General features: G+C 36.7%; 1 protein-coding gene and 1 non-coding gene across 3 annotated transcripts in view; one reads left to right on the top strand and one right to left on the bottom strand.

The window, feature by feature from the left end:
• Positions 1–27,758, top strand: part of MIB1 (MIB E3 ubiquitin protein ligase 1) — a 131,165-nt gene that overhangs the window by 48,054 nt on the left and 55,353 nt on the right. For both annotated transcript variants that reach the window (XM_028092533.2, XM_028092532.2), the window contains exons 7-10: positions 2,445–2,628; positions 10,295–10,439; positions 12,388–12,521; positions 18,031–18,138. In XM_028092533.2, coding sequence (XP_027948334.1) covers positions 2,445–2,628; positions 10,295–10,439; positions 12,388–12,521; positions 18,031–18,138 — 571 coding nt within the window. The remainder of the gene's footprint in view (positions 1–2,444; positions 2,629–10,294; positions 10,440–12,387; positions 12,522–18,030; positions 18,139–27,758) is intronic.
• Positions 25,290–25,427, bottom strand: LOC114200422 (U4 spliceosomal RNA). Its single transcript, XR_003607460.1, has one exon. It is a non-coding gene; the product is annotated as a U4 spliceosomal RNA (small nuclear RNA).

The following is a 27,758-nucleotide window of genomic DNA, read 5'->3' as shown; positions in this document are numbered from 1 at the left end:
AAGAAATACTATGCTCAGTGAAAGAAGCCAGTCACAAAAGGTCATGTATTATGTGATTTATGTAAAATATCCAGAATAGGTAAATATGTAGAAACAAAGTATATTACTAGTTGTTAAGGGCTGGGCTGTGAGGGGTAAATGTGGATCGACAACTAATCGTTTTGGAGTATCTTTTTGTGGTGAAGAAAATGAAATTTGATAGTACTTGGATGTATAAGGCTGTGTAGATACTAAAACCACCGAGTTCAACACTTTAAATGAGTGAATTGTATGGTATATGAATTATATCTCAAAGCTGTTAATAAAAAGAGAAGGAAATAATCTTAAATTCACACAACTTAAGTTCAGATTAGCATGTAAACATTTAGAGTTACTTTTTACTGACATTTTGTGTTACCTTGTTTGTTTGGAAATGTTAAGATAAATTGGAATTATTACTTGCCAAATTCTTTCTTGGTCAAAATTCTTTCTCGGGCAGTAGTGTCAACAGTAACATGACATTTGAATTCTATAAAATAATCTTTTTTGTTGCTCTTTTTTCAATAAAAATGTAATAAGTGCTTGTCCTATATTAGCCCTGTGATTAGTGCTAGGATTACAAAGACAATTAAGATATGGTCCTCTGCTTTGAAGGGGTGTCGCTTTTAGTTTGGATAGACAAAACCAGAAATAACTGCATTAAAATGGTATAAGTAATTATGATAGATGAGTATTCAGGGTATTCTGAAGGTGCAAAAGAAGAGTGGTAATTTCAATGAGGCAAATTCAGAGGAAGCTTCAGAGAGATAATTACCTATGGAATGAGTTTAAAAGATGGACTGAATTTTCATCACGAGGGCAGCACTGGACGCAGAGGTAACAACTCAAGGGAGTGCTGCCGTGCCCCGGTGCTGTCTTAGGTCTCATCAGTTTTGGAGTATTGGAAGCAATGTGAAAAGCACTGTGATTGTAAGGCTAGAGGGAAATGTTTGCATATCTGATTTTTATTTTATTATTATTTTTTAAAGATTTTATTTATTTATTTGACAGAGACACAGCGAGAGAGGGAACACAAGCAGGGGGGAGTGGGAGAGGGAGAAGCAGGCTTCCCGCGGAGCAGGGAGCCCGATGTGGGGCTCGATCCCAAGACTCTGGGATCATGACCTGAGCCGAAGGCAGACGCTTAACGACTGAGCCAGTCAGGCGCCCCTGATTTTTATTCTTAACTGGTCAGAGGCACTTCTCTTTGTGGTTGCTTTAGAAAGAAACGTTTGCTTACATGGTTGTAAGAACTTAGTAGCAAGTTTTTATATGTTATGACCTCTCAGAGTCTTTTTATATGCTGATGACCATTTGAATTAAGGGGAGGAGGAGATAGTATGTTACATTGTAAAAGCTTGTTTGGGGAACCTTTTTTTCTATGGAGTGACATATAGGACTGGGAGAAATGTTGTGTTATATATTGTGGTACATCTATTTGATAGAATATTAAGTAGTCAATGAAATGGTAGTTATGAAGATGGTAGCAACATAGAAAAATGCTTGTGTGTAGCAAAGAAGAAATCAGAATCCAGATTTGTTTTGAGGCAATGATTATAATCATGTGAAATACCCATGTGTGACAAGTTAAAACTAGATACTATTTTTATCCGAGATTATTAATGGTATGGAGAAATGGTGCACTATCTAGGGCAATTTGGCTCTATCAGAATTGTAAACAAATATATACTGTTATTAGGTAGCTTTTTAAGAAGCACTAATGAAATACCTCATGTGCACTAAGACGTCATAGTGAAAATTTGAAAATACTTTAAATGACAGTAGGAGAATGGCTAACTGCATTAGTGTATACCTTGCAATGGACTACTGTAGCCATTGAATTGAAATAAGTAGCTCTATATCTGTCACACTGAAAAAGATATATATATATATATATATATATAATCTGCTATTTATGAAAAAGGAAACAACTCTCTGTCTACATTATAAATATTAACGCACTAATAGAAGATCTCAGGGATGTACAATGGGGTATTTTTGTCCCAATTTCATTAGATTTTGTTTTTAACTGAAGTATAGTTGACACCACAACGAGTATTGACCACAGTGTGGTTAGTAGTGGGATAGGAAATAGTGATCCAGATGTGTTTGTGTGAAATAGAAATTTCACTTTGTACGTTTCTGAAATGTTTTAATATTTAACAATGAGTGTATTTTATAACAATTTTTAAGACATGCAAGAGAAAACTAGACAGAAGTATATCATATTAGTGTGGTGATTACAGATAAGTCTTTTCTTAAATTCCCATAATACAATTATAAAAAGAAATATGTATCATTCAGGATGTCATTGCAAAGTATTGCTTTGTGTTACAAGACTTTTTCCCCTTCAGTGTTTAACTAAGAATGTTGTATTAAAATTAAGTGAACTTACCTAACATTTTGAGTTTTGGCTTGATTTTTAGGTGGACCTTCAACCCTGCTGTTCTCACTAAAGCAAACATTGTCCGAAGTGGGGATGCTGCTCAGGGTGCAGAAGGAGGTACCTCACAGTTTCAAGTGGGTGATCTTGTACAAGTTTGTTATGATCTGGAAAGAATCAAACTTCTACAGAGAGGACATGGAGAATGGGCTGAAGCTATGCTCCCAGTAAGTATATCTAAAACAGTTTCAGACCAGGAGTATTAAAATAGTTTTAGACTAGGAATTATATTATACTCATGTAGTTTTAAAAAATACTTTAATTTTGGAAACTAAATTAGAATAATCCTTTGAGAATTGTACTCTTCATTGGCAGCTAGGCATACTTAATGCCTTTTATTTTCTAATTTATTCCAGTGAGATTAGCCCAGGAAGGTCCAAATATGGCTATAGGTAATACGTTTTTAAAGAGTTGTTAGTAGAGAATGTCATGAAGGTGGAAGGCAGCAGAGACTTTCCCGATACTTAACCCCAGAGTGAGAGAGATGTGCTCATCTAGTTACTAGCTGTGCAGGGCCATTGCTGCTTTTCTCACGCGGGGGCCTGCCTCTCTAAAACTTAGAGTGTGAAAGAACAGCTCTGAATGTGTGCCTTCTGAGGTGGCTTTGCTCTCAAAGAGTTACGGTTTAGTTTTTAATTTGTTCATTTAATACATTTTTCACTAAATGTTCAGCAACGACAGAAAAGTTTGTTTGTTCTGCCCTCTTTGCATTCATCCTCTTTCTCCATCTGTACGTCGCCCTTCCTTCTGGACTACCCCTTCTGTCCTGCCTTCCCCCCCATACTGTCCTGCTGCCCCCCGTGCTTTCTTGCCCTACATTCCATTTCCTTCCTTGCTATGTCCTCCTGTTTAGCCCTCCACTTTGCTACCCCTGCTCCGGGCTCATCCAGTCACCTAACTTGTCCCCTCCTGTCCCCTCAGTACCGTCCCATTCAGTGCCTCCTTCCTCTACCAAGTACCCCCCTCCCATCCCTCTTCATGTCTCATGCCCCCACCCCCCTTGCTGTGTTGTCTAGTGCCTGTCCTGGCTAGCACCTCCTCTTCCTGTCTGGCGCCATCTCCTGTCTCATCAGCCCTCTGTCCCCTCCCTTCCTTCATGTTGTGCTGTCCCTCCCTCAGTCCATCCTTCCTTCCTGCCTTAATCCTTCTGCAGATATTGTAGCACAACGATGTGCCTATTAGGCTTCAAGGATATAATAGTGAACGAAACATAAAGAAATCCATTGTTATGGTGCTTTCATTTGAAGACATTTCATAGTTTACAGATGCTGCTGATGTTTTTTATTCCTTTAGTTAGTGATTAAGTGATAGTTGTGTATGTTTTGTAGGAGCTGTATTTTAGAGTCTTTATTTTTGTCCAAAAAATTAAGTAGTATATGATCTCTCTTTGTTTTGTTTGCTTTTGACATTAACGTTAGTTAAAAAAATGTATTAATTGTCTTTAAGCCTCACTATAGTGTGGTGTTACTTAAATGTAATTTTTTGACTTGCTTTTATAGGAGCTATGTATACTATTTTAAGATTTTTTAGCGTCAAGATCTTTTTGTTTTTCCCCTTAGCAATGACACCTTATATATAGCAGCTTATGTCTTTGGAGTGCCCAATTATTCTAAGCACTGTGCTAAATGATGAATATGTACATATGCGTGCACATGCATACGTGTATACACACATAGATATATCCACAGACTTTATTTATCCTCGGAATATTATAAGCAGGTGGTGGTATGGCATCCTTATTTTATCTTATTTATTTATTTACCTTAAGATTTTATTTACTTATTAGAGAATGAAAGCGAGAGTGAGAGAGAGCATGAGTGGGGGAGGGTCAGAGGGAGAAGCAGACTCCCCACTGAGCAGGGAGCCCGATGTGGGACTTGATCCCAGGACTCCAGGATCATGACCTGAGCTGAAGGCAGTTGCTTAACCAACTGAGCCACCCAGGCGCCCCTTATTTTAAAGATGAGGAAATCAGAGCTAAGATTCTGAACTGGAGTTTGAACCTAAATCTGTTTACTTCAAAGCCTAAGTTCTCTTTCTCCCATAGTAAGCTGCTATGTAAGCAAAACCTGTAGATTATATCTAGAGGGGAATTCTGGGATTCCAGTGGTGGTGGTGTAGAATTTTAATCTTCCCAAATCATCTTGATAAAAATAGTCAACAACTAGATGAGCATCACCAAAAAAAAAAAAAGAAAGAAAAGAAAAGCTGCAAACATCTATATCAAAACCGGGTTACAGAGTAACCTATTGAACCCTAAAATATGAATTAGTAGTGAGAAAATACTGATAGCTACTAGGTCTACATCTGTCTTTCTGGCAGCAGAGAGAATTAATGGGCATCAGATGGACCTGAGAATGGGAATTCCAACATAGTTAATTGGGTAGTCTAGTAGATTAATGTGGAAACAATAGCTAACCCTGGGAGGGCTCTTGCAGACTCCATTTTGGGGTGAGGGTAATAGGTCCACGCTAAAGGTTGAAGGAGTTGGAGCAGCCTGGGTCTGTAAACTCTCAAAACTAACGAGCCATAGCTCCCTTCCTGGGCAGAGCCCTCCTATTAAGGAAAAAGTGCTGGGAATAGAAGCCACATTTATTAGGATAGAGACAGTAGGTACAAAGGAAAGATAAAAGTTGGAAGGGATCATAATTGGATCCCCATACATAGTTATTATTGAAAAATGACAAGGAATAACATAGCTTCTCTATAGAAAATGGAAGTACACTAGAAAGATATGCACAGAAAACTAAAATCTAATGATTCAGAATGAGCCAACAAATTAAAATGATAAAAGATGAAAGAAGAAAATGGATCATAATTACAAATGAGGTAATTAGAACTTAGGAAAGAATTAAAAAGAAAAGGAGGATAATTTCTGAAAAGAAGAGTAAGCTTGATGCAACACAGATCAAATAAATATGACAGATAATGCCTTAAGAGAAACAGAAGGTAAAAAGAAGAAAAAATTTTAGGGGCACCTGGGTGGCTCAGTCGTTAAGCGTCTGTCTGCCTTCAGCTCAGGTCATGGTCCCAGGGTCCTGGGATCAAGCCTCGCATTGGGCTCCCTGCTCGGCGGGGAGCCTGCTTCTCCTCTCCAGCTCCCCCTGCTTGTGTTCCCTCTCTCGCTGTCTCTCTCTCTCTGTTAAATGAATAAATAAACTCTTTAAAAAAAAATTTAAAAAAGATAAAAAGTATTTCAGGAAAGTGACAAAGATAGAGTATCTAATAGACGTGTATTAGGAGTCCTTGCAAAAAAGGAAAAACAAAAACCAAAGCATGGAATATAACAACTGCTAAAATTTATAATTCCAGACAAAATGTCCCCAAATTAAATGATTTAAAGCTAAATATTAAAAGGACATATTGCATACCTGGGAAAATTGAGATAACCAAACACTGAGCATAACCTGGTAAAATAACAGAATCTTCAAGAAAAGGAAAAAAATTCTTTGGGTATCTAGAGGAAAAGGTCAAGTTTTACTTATAAAGGAAAGAAAATCTGATCTCAATGCTTTATGATCTCAATGAAATAACATTTAATGTACTCAAGGAACAAAAATGTAAGCTAAGAGTTTTATATATAGTTTGGTTATATATAAAACTTTCAAGTATAAAGGCTACAAATTGCTATGAACATGTAAGAATTCAGTATATATACTTTAAGTACATACTTCAATTAAGTATATATACTTTCAAGTATAAAGGCTACAAATTGCTATGAACATGTAAGAATTCAGAGAATCTTGTTCCCATTAGCCTTTTCTGATTAATGTATTAGAAAATGGGTCTCAGACAACCAAGATGACTGGAGAAGTACCAACTGAAGGGCTGATAGTGGACATTAATTATGTATTTGTTGGACTAAGATTAAAGTATAGTTAAAGGAAGGGGCAGAATCTATGTAATGGTTATATGCTCTGTCACCACAGATAAAGTACAACTGTCAAAAAATGGGATGGGAGGGCGCCTGGGTGGCTCAGTTGGTTAAGCGACTGCCTTTGGCTCAGGTCATGATCCTGGAGTCCCTGGATCGAGTGCCGCATCAGGCTCCCTGCTCAGCAGCGGGTCTGCTTCTCCCTCTGACCCTCCCCCCATCTCATGTGCTCTCTTTCTCTCAAATAAATAAATAAAAATCATTTAAAAAAATGGGATAGGGGGCGCCTGGGTGGCTCAGTTGGTTAAGCAACTGCCTTCGGCTCAGGTCATAATCCTGGAGTTCCGGGATCGAGTCCCGCATCGGGCTCCCTGCTGAGCAGGGAGTCTGCTTCTCCCTCTGACCCTCCCCGCTCTCATGTGCTCTCTCTCTCTCTCTCACTCTCTCTCTCAAAAAAATGGGATGGGAATGGAGGGAGCATATGGAAAGTTTAGTAAGCTGTTTGATTGCCTTTTAATTATTAACTGGAATGGAATACTATTATTTTAAATCAAAATATGAGGGAGAAAGAAGGTAAGGGTAAGAACATGAGTGACTCATTTCAGTGTTGTACTTACTGGGGAACCAGTTGACTCACACACTCTGGCTCTTTTATTTATTTATTTATTTATTTATTTATTTTTTAATTTATTTATTATAAAGATTTATTTATTTATTTTGAGAGAGTGAGAATGAGAGAGAGAGAGAGAGTATATGAGAGGGGGGAGGGTTAGAGGGAGAAGCAGGCTCCTCGCCGAGCAGGGACTCGATCCTGGGACTCCAGGATCATGACCTGAGCCGAAGGCAGTCGCTTAACCAACTGAGCCACCCAGGCACCCTCTGGCTCTTTTTTTTAAAGAGGGAATTAAGTTTTGTATATATAAGTTATATATTAGTATTATTGTAAATATAACTATTAGGACGATGCAGAGTTTATGTGAAAAAAAAGCAAACAATGGAGGGATTAACCATTAAGTTAAAAAAACAGGTTTCATATCTAAAAAAGGAATGTGGTATAGGGGACAAAGGTAGAAGGGAGACGTCTTTGAATATGTCTTGTTTTATAGATTTGATTTGAAACCACATATATATTTTATACAATTATAAAGCAAAATTAAATTCCTAAAAGTGGAAAATAAAAATGAACAAACCTAAATGTGTATCTTCTTGGCATAACCATACAGAGAGAAAAGTACAAGTGATTTTTAAACATAGTAATTTGTCTTTGTATCTTTTTAGGAAGAATATACCTGAAAGAACTGCATGTAAAAAGCAATATTTTAACAGTTTTCAACAGTTTTCAGAGATCTTGTTGTTTGTGGTAGTGTTAATGTTATTATCCTAAGATTGTTGTGTGATATCACAAGAAACCAAATGAGTAGTTATATGGTAATTCTGATTCTGTTATCCCCAGTGACCTTGAGAACCAGAATGATGAGGGTGGGAAAAAGATGGATGTAACATAAAACGCTGAGTAAAAACCCTATAGTCTTGAATTTGCATTGGAAGAGGGTTTTTACTTATGATTTATTTTATCTTCAAGACAAAACACCCTCCTACCGCTATTTCCTAGCTCTGTCCATGAAAAGACTTAGAAACAATAACCATTCTAGTAACAATAACCAGACTTGTGCCCAGATTATAGTCTTGAAATAGCCTTTCTCTCTGTAAAGAACCAGTCTTTGGAGAAATGGCTAATTCTAGCTCTTGTCAGGAAGTGAACAAGATGAGCCTCTTAACAGATGGTAAGGAAGCTATCAGAGGTTTCTAGGTCATGTTAAAAGGATCCAGCAGCCAACTTGGAGTGTTTCTTATCAAATACAGAGACAGATGAACTATTTGAATTATACCAATTAGCAAACTTCAGATTGTAAGAAACTTCATAGGGCAAATAACCCTGTTTCTTCAACAAATAACTGGCAAAGAAAAATATATGTATAGACTTTATTTGGAACTTGATTTAAGCAGACTGAAAAATTTTATCATTTATGAGGCAATTCGAAATTTGAACACTGGTATTTTACGATATTACAGAGTTAATTGATAATTTGGGGAGGGTTGTTAAGTAGTATTGTAGTTTTGTTTTTTAAGAAAAGTTTACATGATTAATAATACAGGAGGGGAGGATAGGTAGGGGAAAACAAGATTGGCCATGAGCTGAAAATTGTTAAAAATAGTTGATGGGTGCATGGGAATTCAAAATACTGTTGTCTACTTTTGTATGTTTGAGACTTTCCATAATTAAACAGTTAAGGGGGGAAAAAACAATGCAGCCTCATAGAGTTTGCGATGATGGAAAATTCCAAGAGAAAATGTCTAATTAGAAGTTAAAATTGATGTGTGTTAGAGGGCAGGGAGAGGGATAAATAGGGCTAGAGAAGTATATTTTGGAGTTTTGGAAGTAGGGTGATAGTTGTCAAAGTGGATTAAACTTTTAAGGAAGAAGAGAAAAAAACAAAGGAATAAAATTTGGGGAGAATGGATTTAGGGACCTGAAAAAGGACATGGAGCCAATGAGTGGAGAAAGAGAAGGAACAGGCAGAAAGGTTAGACTGTCATCCAGAAATTGAGGGAATAGTTTCAAGTAGTTGGGGTCAAATGTGGAGAAGGCAAAAGATAAAACACTGAAGGGCAGTCTACTGTGTTAGGAAGTAGTCAGATATTATCACTATTCTTCACCAATTTTCTAGTGGTGTAATTTGCTGTTCTGTTTTGCTTAAGAGAATGGGTTTTGAACTGGAGTTTGAAATGGGGCTAATAATAGCGCTTTACTTTCAGGGTTTTATGTGTTGGGTGAGTTAATTCGTGTAAAGCTCTTAGAACAGTATCTGCCACATGGTATGAGTTGCTGCTGGTTGTGTTCTGAACCCAATTGCCCTTCTTTTCCTATATGTATATATATATTTTTATGTTTATTTATTTTAGAGAGAGAGTGCATGGGGAGGAGGGGAAGAGGGTGAAAGAGAACCTCAAGCAGACTCCCCACTGAGCGCAGAGCCCCAGGGAGGGCTCCATCCCACAACCCTGAAATCATGACCTGAGTCGAAATCAAGTTGGATGCTTAACCAACTGAGCCACCCAGGCGTCCCCTTTTCCCATATACTTAATAAGCATGTTGTTTCTACATACTTCTATCTTGCAATGAATACTGATTCCCCTTTTGGTTTAAGTACAGTTTATTTTAGAAATCAGGTTTTATTTTTTTAGGCTAGATTGATGGTGAATTTTGGACTTTTTGATTTTCAAATTCTCAAGATGTAAGATAGGATTATGGGGTTAAAAGGTTGGATATCAAAAAGCAAAATTTTGTGAATTCTTATGAATGAGAGACTGTCATGATTTATTTTTGATTTTATATTCTTGTGGAAATATTGTAGTTTTGTTTATTAAAATGTTTTTTTTTTCATTTTTTTGGTGGACAGAAAAGCAAAGTTTATTGAGCCTTAGTACAAAGCTCCTGAAGAGGGAGGGGACCCGAGACAGTTGCCCTATTAAAATGTTTTTTATTTTTATTTTTATTTATTTATTTTTTTAAAGATTTTATTTATTTGAGAGAGAGAATGAGAGAGAGAGAGAGAGCATGAGAGGGGGTTGGGTCAGAGGGAGAAGCAGACTCCCTGCTGAGCAGGGAGCCCGATGCGGGACTCGATCCAGGGACTCCAGGATCATGACCTGAGCCGAAGGCAGTCGCTTAGCCGACTGAGCCACCCAGGCGCCCTAAAATGTTTTTTAAAGGTACTCTTTAAAGTTTGTAACTAACAACCCACTTGAATATGTTGTCCTTCCACAGTTTTTTTCATTAGGAACAAAAGAAAATTAGTACTTTAAACATGTAAGAACTAATGATTGATTTTTTTTTTTTTATGGTATGTACTTTAGACTTGGGAACATGAACTTTTTTTTTGTTTTTTTTTTGAAAGACTTTAGGTAAAGTTGGCCGAGTACAACAGATTTATTCAGACAGTGATTTAAAGGTGGAAGTTTGTGGAACATCTTGGACATATAATCCAGCAGCAGTTTCCAAAGTGGCATCTGCAGGATCAGCCATTAGCAATGCATCTGGTGGTATGTTTGTATTCTTGTGTCTTTAAAAGTAATATGGTTAAGTCATTTTCCAAAAAATAATATCCAAAATACCTTTTGGATATTATTATCCAACCTTTTGGATATTATTGATAAATAATAACTTATACTAATCATAACACTATAAGGTTTGAGCAAGTCATTTTCCAAAAGGTTGATGTTGATAAATAATTTATAAAAGTAATACGGTTTACATTAGAACCTTTGCTAATTTCATACATACAGCTAATGTTGTATGTGTTCATAGTTTTCTCCCAGATCACATGACCTCATTTGAATGTTGACTAACTTCTATACTTTTTCTAAAGGTTTTTTTATTTTTGTTCTGACTGAGGTATACCCTGGACGATTTCCTTAAATAGGTGCTTTTTCTTGGGTATTATATCAAGGACTTTTCCACATCAAATCTGAGAAAACTGAAATTCATCATTGTATTCTTTAGTCTGAACTTTTGTTTTCTGCCAAGAAACATCAGTTTCTTAGCCTGCTTTATTCTCTTTTTATTTTCAACATTATTGCTAGCAGATGGCTTTCTTCCTGGATATTTTTACATAGCAGCCATATTTTTTTCTATTTATTTTATTTTTATCTTTTTTAAAGATTTTATTTATTTATTTATTTGTCAGAGAGAGAGCACAAGCAGGGGGAGTGGCATGCAGAGGGAGAAGCAGGCTTCCTGGTGAGCAAGGAGCCGGATGCAGGACTCGATCCCAGGACCCTGGGATCATGACCTCAGCTGAAGGCAGATGCTTAACTGACTGAGACACCCAGGTGTCCTCTTACTATTTAGTAATAGTTATTATACATGTAGAAATGTGTAATTATAAGTAGGAACTCATTTTGAAATGTGAATAAGCTGGATGCTTGGATAGACTCATGACAAAGTCTTTCCTTCCTTGTGCTCCAGCTTTGTATACATAGCCTCAATTCATTCTAGAACAAATTACAAGTTATTGTGTATTGTCATTCAGAAAAGAAGGTAGAACCATAACTAAATTTTAAGAAAGTAAAGGAAAACATTGGGTGACCTCCACAATTTTATTTTATACTGCTTTCTGCTTCTTCTGCTGCTTTCTCTTCTTTCCTGATGTAATTTGCTAGTGTACTTAAAATTTAAATCAGGTGGTGTTTATATTTTTACCTTGCAGTTAGATGGCATCACAGCAGGCTGACGACCTACAGATTCAAAGAATGAGAATATCCTACTCAAATAATTTGGACTTGGTGTTGGCCCTCTGCCTCACTTTGTGATTGCTTTGCTTTCCACTAAGTAGAGCCGAGAGTTAAGGAATAGAACTGGGTAGTTTCTCTACTGATTAATGCTACTTGGGAAAAAAGATCTTATGAAAGAGTCTATGTAAATACATCTCTAGTTCTTTTTTTTTTAGTCAGTACCAATCACGTGGCACCTGTTGAAGTATGTTAACACTTAGATGACAATTTTCAACTGAAAATTGGTTTGTCCCTAAAACATTTCCCCAAATATTATAGAGATTACATTGCCTTTAAATCATAATCATTGATTTGTTGATTTATTCTAAGGTCTGTAGCATAGAGCTCCAAGATGTGGTATGCTTAAAACCTGAAAGGAAGTTTGTATTGTTATGATACTCCCATTGTAGTGTGTTCATTTGTGATTATCTTTGGTATGACTTCTAAATCTTGAATGGTTATTTATATGTAACTCTACTTTTTCTGAATTGGAGAAAACTGGGAATACTTACGAGTTGGAATTTAATGCAGCTTTATATGGCAGTAATTATAACTTGCAAGGGTAATATCTGTAGTATAGTATGAAAATAACATAACATGACAGAAATAATAAAAAAGGAAAAGTATGTATTACAGATATGTGGGTAATGCTTGTCTTTTAGCAGTAGTTAAGGTTTGAGATCCTCCTGTGTTAGCAGCTTTATTTGATGCTTTACAGAAAGACTCTCCCAACTCTTGAAGAAATTATTTGAAACCCAAGAATCTGGTGACCTCAATGAAGAATTAGTTAAGGCTGCTGCCAATGGAGATGTTGCTAAAGTGGAAGATTTGCTAAAAAGACCAGATGTGGATGTGAGCATTTTAAAAATTATTTGAAGCATATATAAAAATAGAATAGTATAATGAACATAATTCAATAATTATTGAGATATTTCCACATGTGCTTCATCTATTCCTTCTTCTTTGTTTTTGTGAGGTATTTTAAAGAAGACACTGGACATCATTCTTCAGTGTACTTTTTTTTTTTTAAGATTTTATTTATTTAGATTTTTTCTTTTTTTTTTTTTTTTAAAGAGAGAGACAGCTAGAGAGGGAACACAAGCAGGGAGAGTGGGAGAGGGAGAAGCAGGCTTCCCACGGAGCAGGGAGCCCCAATGCGGGACTCAATCCCAGGACCCTGGCATCATGACCTGAGCCGAAGGCAGACGCTTAACGACTGAGCCACCCAGGCGCCCAAAGATTTTATTTATTTATTTTGATAGAGCACACAAGCAGTGGGAGCAGCAGGCAGAGGGAGAAGCAGACTCCCCCCTGAGCAGGGAGCCTGATGCGGGGCTCGATCCCAGGACCCTGGGATCATGACCTGAGCCAAAGGCAGACGCTTAACCGACTGAGCCACCCAGGCGCCCCTTCAGTGTACTTTTCTAAAAGACACTGACATATTCTTATTTTAACACTGTGACCTTTTAAATTTATGATTGACAAAATTTGCACTTAGGTTTTTGAGTGGTCAGTGTCCTTTTCCATTTCTCATGGAAATGTCATCTTAACCATGTCTTTTAAATATATTTTGTAAATTTTATAAGCAGTTTTTTATCTCTCTTCTCAAAACATTTAATCTAAACCTTTTCCTGTGCAAGTTGACTATTTTATAGTTTATAATGCAGATGAATTAGAGGTCATGCATTTTGTAAATCTTAATAGTTATTATATTTTACCATTCACATAAGCCATATTTTCGGTGGGCCATTTTGGTTCTAGTTAGTCATTCATGGGCTTTGTTATTGCCACCACGCTGTCACCAATACAATGTTTGGTGCTGGCCCAGAGATTGTCGTTGGAGTAGCACAACATTATATCCCTAGGAGCTCCTGTGGCTTTGCAGTTATTAGGGAGATGTCAGTTGCAACAGCACAACACAGTGGTTTCTTGATTGTGAGACAGATACATCACAAATACTTTGTTTCAGTATCAAAGTACCAAATGATTTTTTATATTCAACCAAGCAGATTTAAATTATACTTAATTTTTTCTTCATTTAATTACTAATGTATTTTTTTTAACAATATACATTCTAAAAATTAAAGGGAAAAATATTTCTACAAGGTTTGTTATGAAAAAATTTCCTTCTCAATTCTGTTTACCCATTCTTCGGAGACTTTTCACCTCTTTCAGTTGATTTTCTTCATATGTTTACCTCCACATCTTCCAATAACATACTTCTATTTTTTTTTTTTGATTTTTATGTTTTAGGAGTTATCTTTTGATACTTCACTGTGAAGATGAGGATTCAGCTTTCTTTCCCACCTCCAGCTCATTCCCTCCACACACATACACACTCCTCTCAGCTTCTTAATGTGGTTAGGTTGTATGGTAACTTTGTTAAGATTAAAATTAATTGTGCATGTTATTATTTAAATGACATTCGTATCTGAGCTGTGAACTGTGAATGATGCTAGATTGTATTTTCCTATGTAACCATTTGCTTTCCTTGGTGTTCATAATTGATCTTTTATAAAAAAAAATTGTGTAATTTACATATAATGAAATACATGGATCAGTTTTGACAAATGCATACACATAATTCACACCCTATTAGATGTAGAACATTTCCTTTATTCCAGGAAGTTCACTTGTAGTTTTTCTCAATCAGTCCCTCTTAACTTCAGACATAATTTAAAGTTTTTTTCATTTGTTTATAATCTATGTTGTTATAATCAATTCTTCTGCAAACTTCTAATTGTCTAATCTCCCAAGACATTCAGGCACGTCAGGTATGTGTTCGTTTCATCTTCTGAGAGATGATAAGAGGAGAAAACATAGGTGACTTTGAGTATGGTGATGACTTTTTAGATATAACACCAAAGACATCATCTATGATCTTGTAGGACTTACTTTTGTGTATAACATTTAAGTCTATGATTCATTTTGAGTTAATTTTTATGAAGGGTGTACGGTTTGTGTCTAGATTGATTTTTTTCCTTGGGTTACTCCTGGCCTCAGCCATTAGGTCTTTTCTCTTGGGCTGGTCTGACTCCCCAGAAAGGTCTCTTAATTCTCCTGCATTAGAGGGTATAAACCTGGCTGCCAAGATCATGAATAGTGAGTAAGGGAAGAGGGCTTGGATTCTCAGCATTCATCATGTAAATATTTACATAATAAAACTTCTGATTTTAGTACTTTGCCCCACTGATAACAGTGCTTGGTTTCTGTAGGCTAGGGGTACTTTACTGTTTCCAGAGAATAAACTTTTAAGGTTTCTGCTAGCCTCAGGATAGACCACTAGTTCAGCTGAGCAGAGTGAGGGAATCCAGGGATCTAAATGCTTTTTAAAATTAATTAATTATTAATTAATAATTTAATTATTAAGTAAATTTATTTATTTTTAAAGATTTTATTTATTTGACACAGAGAGAGAGAGTGAGAGAGAGAGAGCACAAGCAGGGGGAGTGGCAGGCAAGCAGAGGGAGAGGGAGAAGCAGGCTCTCCACCGAGCAAGGAGCCTGATGTGGGGCTTGAACCCAGGACCCTGGGATCATGACCTGAGCCGAAGGCAGACACTTAACCGACTGAGCCACCCAGGTGCCCCTCTAAATGCTTTTAAAACAAACTATTAACCAATGCTTTTTTGTTTACCACCAGCCACCACATTATCCTCATATCCAGAGGTATCCAGTCAATACCTGAGCTTTTTTGGTTTCCTTGGTGGAAGGGTTGCTTCTAGGTTATTCTCATAGCAGGCTTAGGGGCTGCTTTTCAGCTTCCTGTATAGGTGTTTGCATGTGTGTCTGTCTGTGCGTGTGTTATTTTGCTAGTTCTAATTATCTTTGTGGATTGAGGCTTCAAAGAAAATAAACTTTACCTTGTTTTAGTAAGATGTTGAGAGGTTATGAAGACAAATGCAATCCAACCTTTAAAGAACACTTATAAGTATATACCTTTTTAAAAAAGTTTTATTGAGGTATAATTGTTTGTACCACAAATAAATACATAGGGGTACGGTCTTTAAGTCTCACAATACTGAACAATTGTTCTCTTGCCTTATGTCTGCTCAGCTTCTAGCTCCTCTAATGGGATTTCCTGTTTTTCATAGCATCCTCCTCTCGATTTTTAGATGTAAAGTATTCTTGAACATCTCTAACTGAAGTTTCTTTCTCAAACATTGTCTTTATTTCTCTCCATTTGTTTCTTCCAGTCATTTTCTTTCTTTCTTTTTTTTTTGAATTATTTTTGTGTGTGTTTTCTATCTTTGAGGTCTTCCTCAAATCTCAGATCTTTTGTTGTCCATTCATATCTGAATAAGACATTAAAAAGCTTATTGGTAGTTCCTTTCTTCGATAGGACTTAGTGACTGACTTTGCATTATGGTGATTGCATACGTGGAGCTTTTGGGGTGTTTAAATGCTAACTCATGCAGAGGTGTGTTCTCCATGGCTATTCAGTGGTTTAAGGGAGGAAACCATTTTTCTGCCTAGGGACTAGATGCATGGCAGCTAATGTCCTATCCTTGAGTTTGAGAAGGGTGGCCTGGAGTGTGGCCACTGCAGATGGCCACTGGCATATCAGACCTCTACCTGGGGTTTTTCTTCTTAGCCCCCTCATGTGCTTGCTTTTGCAGGCTTTTACTTTGTGTGGGGTTCCCAGGTTTTGTATTCCTTTTCTTTATAAAGTCAGTCTGTTTTCTCCATTTCAACAATGTGTTGCTTTTTATTATTTTCTGATGTTAGCTTTCCCTTTCTCTTTGTCTTTATGGCTTTTTATGTTTTTAATTATTTTACTGTCTTTTTAATGTAGTCTGGGGAGGAATAGGATATAAATGTGTGGTCAGGCTACCATCTTCTATGGTTATTTTTATTTTATTTTATTTTTTAAAGATTTTATTTATTTGACAGAGAGAGCACAAGCAGGGGGAGTGGCAGGCAGAGGCAGAGGGAGAAGCAGGCTCCCACAGAGCAGGGGGAGCCTGATGTGGGACTCAATCCCAGGACCCCGCGATCATGACCTGACCCGAAGGCAGTTGCTTAACGAGCTGAGCCACCCAGGTGCCCCTGGTTGTTTATTTTTAAAGATTTTATTTAGGGGCGCCTGGGTGGCTCAGTTGGTTAAGCGACTGCCTTCAGCTCGGGTCATGATCTCAGGGTCCTGGGATCGAGCCCCGCATCGGGCTCCCTGCTTGGCGGGAAGCCTGCTTCTCCCTCTGACCCTCCCCCTGCTTGTGTTCCTTCTCTCGCTGTCTCTCTCTGTCAATTAAATAAATAAATAAAATCTTTTTTCTTAAGATTTTATTTATTTACTTAAAGATTTTTTATTTATTCATCTGAGACACAGAGATACAGAGAGAAAGAGAGCATGTGAGCAGGGAGAGAGGCAGAGGGAGAGGGAGAAGCAGTCTCCTCGCTGAGCCAGGAGCCCGATGTGGGGCTCGATCCCAGGACTCTGGGATTATGACCTGAGCCGAAGGCAGACGCTTAACCATCTGAGCCACCCAGGCGCCCTATTTATTTACTTAAGAGAGAGAGTGCGTGTGCGAGCAGGGGGAGGGGCAGGGGGAGGGGCAGAGGGAGAGGGAGAAACAGACTCTCAGCTGAGCACGGAGCCGGATGCGGGGCTCTATCCCAGGACCTTGAGATCATGACCTGAGCTAAAGGCAGACGCTTAACTGACTGAGCCACCCAGGTGGCTTTTATGATTTTATGGATGAGAGTGAATGGGATGGGCTTAAGGAATTACACTTAGCCTTGGGTATGTCATGGAGAAATTATACATTTACACAAATCTGAAGTGAGGAGAAGGTTGGAGATTACTGCTTTATGTCATAGTTGTATATAGCTACCCTACTAATTGATTCATGTATTCCTCGTGGTAGTTTGCTGACAGTATTCAGAATATTTGTCGAGTTGATATTATTTATATAGTGGACAATATCTTTTCTAAAAGTTTTCCATTCACTTCATTGCTTTTCTTTCATTGAAACATAGACTCTGAGCTTTAATAATTCAAATAGAAGTAAATATTCAAAACTAATGTAACTTACTTTTCTCCCTCACTTCCTTTCTTTTTTGAACTTTGCAGATTGGCTAAAACAGTTCTTTGATAGCTCTTTGAACAATGGAACTTTCATCTGAAAAGAAAAAAAAAAAAAGGAAAAATGTCCGCTCCCCTCTCTAAATTACAGAAAGTTTCTGGTGATCTGTACTAGGATATATGGAACACCAACCTAAATTATTTTCAAAGAATCATATGGTGTGCTAGATTTATTTTTTTTTATTTTTATTTTTTTTCAGTGTGCTAGATTTAAACCTATACTATCTATTGACTCTTTGTGATTTGTGACAATCCTTCATCCTTTCTTTTTATTTAGGTAAATGGACAATGTGCTGGTCACACAGCTATGCAAGCTGCTAGTCAGAATGGACATGTTGACATTTTGAAGTTACTTTTGAAGCAAAATGTGGATGTAGAAGCAGAGGTAATTAAACTAATCTTGAAAAATAGTTAAGTAAAAAATTAATGTTCTAGAAATGGTACTTCTATATTATAAGATGAATTGCTTTCATTCCTAAAATTTAATAATCACCTAAGGCTCTTCTGATTGAAAAGAAAAATTTGACAAGAGATAACTTGAAGCATTTCTTGTTTCTCTTAGATCTCTCAATATTGTAGACATAACCCTAAGTGAAGATAGGAGTTGAGTTTTCCTTTACTATGGTTGGACCACCGTGCTGCTGGGAGCCCAGATGGGTTCATCCAAGAATCATACTAAAGAAGTTGAGGGAAGGAGAATATATAGATCATGTAGGTCAAGATTTTTACTGATCAGTGACACTCAGAGGCCTTTCTTTATTTTAATCTCATAAGGGAATCAGTAAATTAGAATTTGTTTAGTTTTATTGTTTCTTGACCTTAATGTGGATCTTTGAAAATTTTACAGTGCATGTTTATCATTATATGTGTGTATATATGCTTAATAGAAAGTATATTCTTTTAAAAAGGAAATGAATATTTTTTACTGTCACTGGAAATTCAGTTGATAATCTCTGTGTGTGTTGTGAAGGATGTTGTCCTTTGTTACAGTATACTGTAACCTCATTATTGAAAAAAATACATTAAAATTACATTTGTTGTTGTCTAGTGGAAGGTTATTTAGGAATAAGTCAAATCCTATCAAATTTAGACTAGGCAGAAAGTTGTAATTTTGTTCAAATGATACTACCATCTGAGGAAGCTTAATGACTTGAATTTCTGAGGGCTAAATCAGTGGACCAGCCTATTTTTATTAATAAAAAATTTTAAAGACAGATATTTGAAAAGAGAAGTCTTACATTATTTTTGCTGTTTCCTCAGATTGAATGTATTTTGATTTGTTGGACAGCAGCTAAAGAATCAGTGGTGTTACAATTGTAAATAAGTCATTTCTGATGTTGGAATTTTCTGTTGTCTAAAAACTTGAATTTTAAATTAGCAGGTAGATGTCTGTAAACTATATGATAGTTTCTTTTTTTTTAAAGATTTTATTTATTTATTTGAGAGAGAGAATGAGAGAAAGAGAGAAAGAGAGCATGAGAGGGGGTTGGGTCAGAGGGAGAAGCAGACTCCCCGCTGAGCAGGGAGCCCAATGTGGGACTCGATCCCGGGACTCCAGGATCATGACCTGAGCCGAAGGCAGTTGCTTAACCAACTGAGCCACCCAGGCGCCCTATATGATAGTTTCATTATTGTGATATCTTTATGAATGAGATTATATGATTTGATTTTGTTTTCACAGTAGTAATTTTTAATTCACATCTTTCTTGGTTATGAATTTAGGAACCCAGTATATGTTACAAGGTTGCTTTTGGTAATGAACAACTTAATTTAAATTTAGTATTTTGTAAGTGGAATTTACAATTAACAGTAAAACACAATTACTTTATTGTGTTACTGTTTTTGTCTGGCTTGGGGAAATGGAATGAAATTCTCTGAGTTGAATACCCCATTTTTTTAAAAGATTTTATTTATTTATTTGAGAGAGAGACCACAAGCAGGGAGGGGCAGAGGGAGAGGGAGAAGCAGGCTCCCCACTGAGCAGGAAGCCAGAAGTGACAGTGGGCTCAATCCCTTACCCTGAGATCATGACCTGAGCCAAAGGCAGATGCTTAACCAACTAAGCCACTCAGGCACCCTGAATATCCCATTTTTTATTTAATGAATCCAGAAACTACAATAGCAACAATTACTAAAATACCAAAGCCCTTCTGATTATAGCTAATAAGGCAAGAGGCCAAAAATAAAATTTTTGCCTAATTTTTTTATAAAGTGTGCTTTCTGATTCAGAATTTAATTAATAAAGCAGACAACATGGGACTATCTAGCCATTTGTGTTTCTGAAGACTTCTTGTTCACATGAGAGGTTGTGCACAATGGTGGTGCAGCTGTGGGGGTGGGAAGAAAGTTGGCACTGTTCCTTAACTGAACTCAAATACAAAACAATTGGTTAGTTAATAATATAAACCTGGTAAGATTGGAGTTGGAGTGTGTCTCAGTAAGCTAAGTGTTTACAAATAATTTCTTTGAGAAAGTTTTAAAGTTAGGTCTGTTACTAGATCAGTGGGATATATTTGGACTTCAACCATACCACCTCATTTGAATTTCCATTCTGTGCATTTCTGTTTTAAAAATGCTTGTAGGCAAAAGGAGGTAGGTGGGGGGATGGGATATTGGGTAATGGGCATTAAGGAGGACACTTGATGTAAAGAGCATTGGGTCTTTTTTTTTTTTTTTTAAAGATTTTATTTATTTGAGAGACAGTGAGAGAGAGAGAGCGAGCACATGAGGGTCAGAGGGAGAAGCAGACTCCCTGCTGAGCAGGGAGCCTGAAGCGGGACTCGATCCTGGGACTCCAGGATCATGACCTGAGCCGAAGGCAGTCGATTAACCAACTGAGCCACCCAGGCGCCCGAGCATTGGGTCTTATATGCGACTGATGAATCATTAAATTCTGCCCCTGAAACTAATAATACACTATATGCTAACTAAATTGAATTTAAATAAAAATGTTTAAAAAATAAAAACCATTGTAGGCAGATGTAATTTATAGAAATAGTGTGAGAAAGGAATATTTATACATCAGGTTAAATTAATAACACAGTTTCCCAATTGGCAAAGAAAAAACTACATTTAAAAATTGGGTTAAGATATAAATACAATTCATAGCCTAAGACTAAAACAAAAAAATCATCAAAGTGTCATTTTTCTGGAATTTAAGAATTTATTAGAAACAGCAATATAGTTTTTTCTAGAACAGTAGTTCTCAGCTGGGGGCATTTTTGTCCTACAGGGGACATTTGGAAATGTCTGGGAACATTTTTTTTTTTTGAAGACTTTATTTATTTGACAGAGAGAGACACAGTGAGAGAGGGAATACAAGCAGGGGGAGTGGGAGAGGGAGAAGCAGCCTTCCTGCAGAGCAGGGAGCCCTATGTGGGGCTCGATCCCAGGACCCTGGGATCATGACCTTAGCCGAAGGCAGATGCTTAATGACTGAGCCACCCAGGCGCCCAGGGAACATTTTTGATTGTCACAACTGGTGGGGGTGGTGGGAGTACTACTGGCATCTAGGTGGTAGAAACTAAGGATGCTACTAAACATCCCATAGTGCACAGTACAGCTCCCACAACAAAGAACTATCTGGCCCAAAATGTAAATATTGCCAAAGTTGAGAAACCCTGGTTTAAAAGATGGAGAAAATAGTTAATTTTACAAATGCACTTAAATTTGTGATTCATCATTTGCCAGCCTGTTTATAAAGTGATTTGTCATTATTAATTTTTTATTATTGAAAAAAAATTTAAAGATTGTATTTATTTGAGAGAGAGAGAATGAGAGAGAGAGCACGAGAGGGGGAGGGTCAGAGGGAGAAGCAGACTCCCCGCGGAGCAGGGAGCCCGATGCGGGACTCAATCCCAGGACTCCAGGATCATGACCTGAGCTGAAGGCAGTCGCTTAACCAACTGAGCCACCCAGGTGCCCTATTATTGAAGATTTTACATATTTATAAAGGTAGAATAGTATAATGAACCCTATGTTCCCATCACCCCACTTCAGTTATTTTTCATGGCCAATTTTGACTTAATCTGTACCCTCTTCCCTCTCCTCTACTGAATTATACTGAAGCAGATCCAGATACATTATTTCATCTGTAAATATTTTAGTATGTATCCCAAAAGATAAGTGTTCTTTTTCTTAAACTTAATTATATCTTTACCAAACGTAAAAGCAATGATAATTAACAGTGATTTTAAAAAATTTAATTGTATTAAAAGTCTTGAGGTTAGGTGAAGAATAAAGAGAATAATATATTTTGTTCTCTAGTTATCTCATTCTGTAACCTTTCATTTTTTTTTATCTGCTTTAGGAGGCGAGCTCAAGATAGTATAGATTAGGGGTTGCAAACTATAGCCTGCAGGCCAAATACAGCCCTCCATTTATATTGCTAAGTATTATTGGAATACAGCACATCCATTCATTTATTTATTGTGTATGGCCACTTTGATGTTACAATTGCAGAATTGAATAGTTGTGACAGGAGACCGGGTGGTTGTAAACCTGAAATATTTACTTTCTGGTCCTTGACAGAAAAGTTTGCTGACCCCTAGTATAGAGGACTACTGCAGTTTTTTTTTCAGTTGACTTAAGCTTTTTTTTTTTAAAGATTTTATTTATTTTATTTGAGAGAAAGAATGAGAGAGAGAGCACATGAGAGGGGGGAGGGTCAGACTCCCTGCTGAGCAGGGAGCCCGATGCGGGACTCGATCCCGGGACTCCAGGATCATGACCTGAGCCAAAGGCAGTCGTTTAACCAACTGAGCCACCCAGGCGCCCAACTTAAGCTGTTATTAAACTAAATTGGTGTATATTATATCTTTCTAATATGTGATATCAGATTACATTTTTTTCCTATTTCTTTTTCTTAGGGAAAACTCAGCTATTTTGGAAAGGTATCTCCATGTATGACCTACTGAGTACAGTAGGATTACATTCTGTTTCCTCCTTAATGTATAGGTAAAGGCACTGAGGACTGTGAGATCTTAGGTGTGTTTTTATAGTTGAGCTAATTTTGGATCCTGCAGGGACTCAGTACTTTTTTTCCCCACTGATGAATTATAATAAGAAAGGTGTGGAGGATGGAATGAAAGACCAGTTTAAAAAAGTATGTCATTTACAAAAAAAGTTTTCAAAATACAGTACAAATATATACTACAGTTGTCTACTGTTCAAATACAGTACAAATAATATAGTACTAAATTTATCATTTAAATTCAATGAAAACTGTTCTGAAGGTGAGGACTAATAGAGAACAATACTAAATTTTGTCAGAAAACCCACCTTATGGTATTGTTGCTGTCTAAAGTGATACTGGGCAAAAAGTTTAATTGGTATAAGCTTCAGTTTCCTTATCTATGATAGTAAAGGGTTGGCTGTGGAGTAAGGGAAACTCTATTTATAGTATACAATGACACCAAGGGAATCTAATGGTGTTATTGCCTTTGATTGTTTCTTTCCAACTGGCAGAAGGCAGAGAATATGGTTTCTTAAACAGATACTAATTCTGTCTGATTCTTATCTAGTAATGAAAACAAAGCTGTAGAAATATTTTATGTAAATGTAAAACTGAGAAGGAAAGGGCAAGTAGGCTTCAAGACTGGTCAGTTTAAGGAAATTCTCTTAAAAACAAGTCAGGACTCAGGATAGTAACCTCTAAAATGGCTCTAGGAATTGTTGTACATAGTTCCTGAGGATCGATGTTAATTCAGATTCTTAATGGAGGCTCCCCCACCTCTCTACACCCCCCAAAACTGGCACTATTAAGAATGTGGAGTGTCAACAAAAGATTAGATTTGTAAGACCCAGAAAACAGTCTTTTAAGTTGCCCTTTATAGGAAGGCAGACTAAAATCTGAGATTGCCCCAACAAAAAATGTCAAGCTTTAAAAGGAGACAGCCAGAGTTTTTGTCTTCCCTTACCTGCAAATTCTTTCAGTTGCTCAGGTTGAGCTTTACGAAATCATCACTGATTTGTTTTTTCATATTCCTCATCTGGTCCATCACTAAATCCTATTGGCTATTTAGAATATAACCAGAATTTAAGCAGTTTTAACCTTCCTGCTGCTACCACCCTGGTCCTCACATTTCTTCCCTCAGATATCCTCATGGCTTTCTCTCTCACTCCCTTCAGCTATTTATTCATGGCTTTCTCTCTCACTCCCTTCAGCTATTTAATCAAACCCACCCTGGGAGGCCATCCTTTGGCTGTCCTACCTAATCCTTAACTGCGGTATTTTTTCTTTGGCCTTTTTACTACCTAACATTTACATTTTATTTACTTATTTTGTTTATAATGTTCTGTCTCCCCTGCTAGAACGTAAACTCAATGAGGGTAGGAACTTTATTTTGCCCATTGCTGTATCTCTGGTGTCCAGAACAATACTGAGCTTGTAGTAGGCACCCAATAAATATTCAATGAATCAAGCAGAATATACTACTTCCAAACAATTGTGTTGAAGTTTTAGTATGATTAGAATACCAGCATCTTGATGAATTAAATGAGTTTTAGGAAAAAGAAGATGAAGTACAATATTACTTATTATATTTAGGGATAATAAAATAGTTGAACTAATTTACTGAAAGTGTCAGCATGTTCAGGAAATGTTTAATTCCGTTGATGTTAAAAATCACAGTGGTTACTGAGAAGATTCTGGGAATATAGTGGGGTATGAAGTAGTAGAAATTCATCTCCCTGCCTAGATAACAACTGCACTGGCAGAATTCTTTCTGATGTAACTATTTTAGAACTCCGGATTCTGTTGAAATCTTGGTACGTCCAGGGGAGGGCACACATTATAATCAAACTTCCAAGAGCCAAGGCCAAAGAATCTTGAAAGCAACAAGAGTGGTGACTTGTCACTTAAAAGGGATCCTTGTAAGGTTTTCAGATTTCTCATCAGAAACTTTGGAGCCAGAAGACAGTGGTGGACTGATGTTTTTAAGGTGCTAAAAAGAAAAAAAAAACCCTATCAACCAAGAATCCTCTATCTAGCAAAACTCTCCTTCAAAAGTGACAGAGAAATTAAGACAGCAAGAAATCCCAAAGGAAGTCCTGCAGGTTGAAATGAAAAAATATTAGTAACCTGAAGCCATATGAGGAAGTAAAATCTCAATAAAAGTATAATATGTAGGCAGTTATAGAGGATAGCATTATTTTAATAGTGGTTTATAATTCTTCTTTTTGTTTCCCACATGATTTGAGATAATACATTAAAAAATTATTAGTCTAAAATCTAGCATTATCATAACTTTGGTTTGTAAATCCACATTTTGTTTTCTATATAATTTAAGAAACTGATGGATTTTTAAAAATTATTAGTTTATGTTTTTGATTACACAATGTACAAAGTTGTAATTTTGTGATAACAGTAACTGAAAGGGTTGCGGATAGAGCTGTAAATGAGTTGTTTGTTTGTTTTTGTTTTTTAAGATTTTATTTGAGATAGAGAAAAAACACGAGCAGGGGGAGGGGGCAGAAGGAGGGGTGAGAAGCAGACTCCCCACTGAGCAAGGAGCCCAACACGGGGCTCGATCCCAGGACCCTAGGATCGTGACCTGAGTTAAAGGCAGACGCTTAATTGAGCCACCTAGGCGTCCCTGTAAATGAATTTTCAATTAGCAATAACTGCGCCACAGATAAACCTCACTGGCTATGATACTGCCACTGCGCAAAGCTTTTAAATGAATTTTTATATGTTATTGAAGTTAAGTAAAATGTTTTTTACTTCAAAATATCAACTAAATATAAAAGAGTAATGTAGGAAATGAGGCAACAAAAGCTATGTGGCATCTAGAGAACTTAGAGCAAAATGACAAGTTATTCCTTATCAATAATTACTTTAAATATGGGTGGATTAAACTATAAAAAGCGACTGGCAGAAGGGATTAAAAAATGGTCTAATCTGTGTATAGGAGACTCACTTTAGATGCATAGATACAAATAGATTTAAAGTGAAAGGATGGGAAAAGATATTAATGCATATAGTAACCAAAAAAGGGCAGGGATAGCTATACTAATTTTAGACAAAATAGACTTTAAATCATGAAGGTTGTAAGAGACTAAGGACATTGTATATTAATAAAAAGTACAATACAGCACGAAGATATAACAATTATAAATATTTATATACTTAATAATAGAGCATACAAACATATGAAAAAAAATTTTTTTTTTTTTTTAAAGATTTTTATTTATTTATTTGAGAGATAGAGAGCAAGAGAGGGAGGAGGGTCAGAGGGAGAAGCAGACTCCCCGCTGAGCAGGGAGCCCGATGCGGGACTCGATCCCGGGACTCCAGGATCATGACCTGAGCCGAAGGCAGTTGCTTAACCAACTGAGCCACCCAGGCGCCCCCAAACATATGAAAAAAATTAACAGAAGTGAAGGGAAAAAGACATTTTTATAATACTAGTTTGAGACTTCAGTATCCTATTCTCAATAATGTATAGAAAACAAGATAGAAGATAAGTAAAGAAATATGAGGACATGAACAACACAATAAAGCCAACTAGAGCTAACAGACATGTACAGAACACTACCTAACAACAGCATATACATTCTTCTCAAGTGCACCTCGTGTATTCTTTGTGGTAGACTGTATGTTAAGTCACAAATTAAGTCTCAATAGATTTAAAAAGGTAGATGTCTTACAAAGTATTTTCTTTGACACTTTGATGAAGTTAAAAATAAATAATGGAAGAAAAACTGGAAGATTCACACATTTGTGGAAATTAAATAACATTTTTAAGCAATGAATGGATTAAAGAAATTGTGAGGGAAATAAGACAATACTTAGAGATGAATGAAAACAAAAGCAAAACATACTAAAACCTGTGGGATGTAGTGAAAGCAGTGCTAAGGGGGAAATTTATAGCTATAAATGCTTACATTTAAAAAAATTGATCACAAATCAGCCTAATTTCACAACTTAAGGAACTAGAAAAAAATTATATTCAAAGATAGCAGAAGGAATGAAATAATATTTGAGCAGAGATAAATAATAGAAAAGCAGTAGAGAAAAATCAGTGAAACCACAAGTTGGTTCTTTGATCAGCAGAACTGATAAATGTTTATTTAGCTAGATTGAATAAGAAAAAACACTCAAAATTGTTAAAATTGGAAATGAAAGTGGGGACATTACTACCAATTCTACAGAAAAGGAAAGGTTTATAAGAAAGTACCGTAAACAGTTATATGACAACAAATGAGATAACCTAGATGAACTAGACAAATACCTAGAAACACAAAACCTACTAAGACTGAATCATGAAAATTCAGGAAATCTGAATATACCTATAACTAGTAAGAAGATTGAATCAGTAATAAAAGATCTCCTGACAGGGGCGCCTGGGTGGCTCAGTTGTTAAGTGTCTGTCTTCCACTCAGGTCCAGATCGCAGGGTCCTGGGATGGAGCCCCACATCGGGCTCCCTGCTCGGCAGGAAGCCTGCTTCTCCCTCTCCCACTCCCCCAGCTTGTGTTCCCCTCTTGCTGTGTCTCTCTCTGTCAAATAAATAAAATCTTAAAAAAAAAAAATCTCCAAAGAAAAGCCCTTGACCTGATTGATTCACTGATGAATTCTACCAAACATTTAAAGAAGAACTAGCACCATTTTTTTTTTTTTTTGTGAATAAAGTGATAGAGTTTTATTAAGTGAGGATACAGAAAAAGCTCTCAGGAGCGGGGGGGGGGGTGTCGTCCCAACAGGCTTGCCCCTAAAACCATTTGTTCTCAAATTTTTCCAAAATAACATAGAGAACACTTACTGACTCATTCTATGAAGCCAGCATTACCCTAATATCACAGCCAGACAAAGATAGTATAAGAAAACTATGAACCAGTATCCCTTGTGAATATTGATTCAAAATTCCTCAGTAAAATACTAACAAACCATATTCAGCATATTAAAAGGGTTATACACCATGACCAAGTTGGATTTATTCTTGGAATGAAGGATGGTTTAGCATACATAAATTGATCAGTGTGATATATACCACATTAACAGAAT

Source organism: Eumetopias jubatus, unplaced genomic scaffold, assembly GCF_037043125.1.
Source record: "Eumetopias jubatus isolate StellerSeaLion01/CBP00866 unplaced genomic scaffold, mEumJub1_p1.0 scaffold_16, whole genome shotgun sequence".
Classification (NCBI taxonomy): Eukaryota; Metazoa; Chordata; class Mammalia; order Carnivora; family Otariidae; genus Eumetopias; species Eumetopias jubatus.
This window is presented reverse-complemented; position numbering and strand designations above follow the sequence as displayed.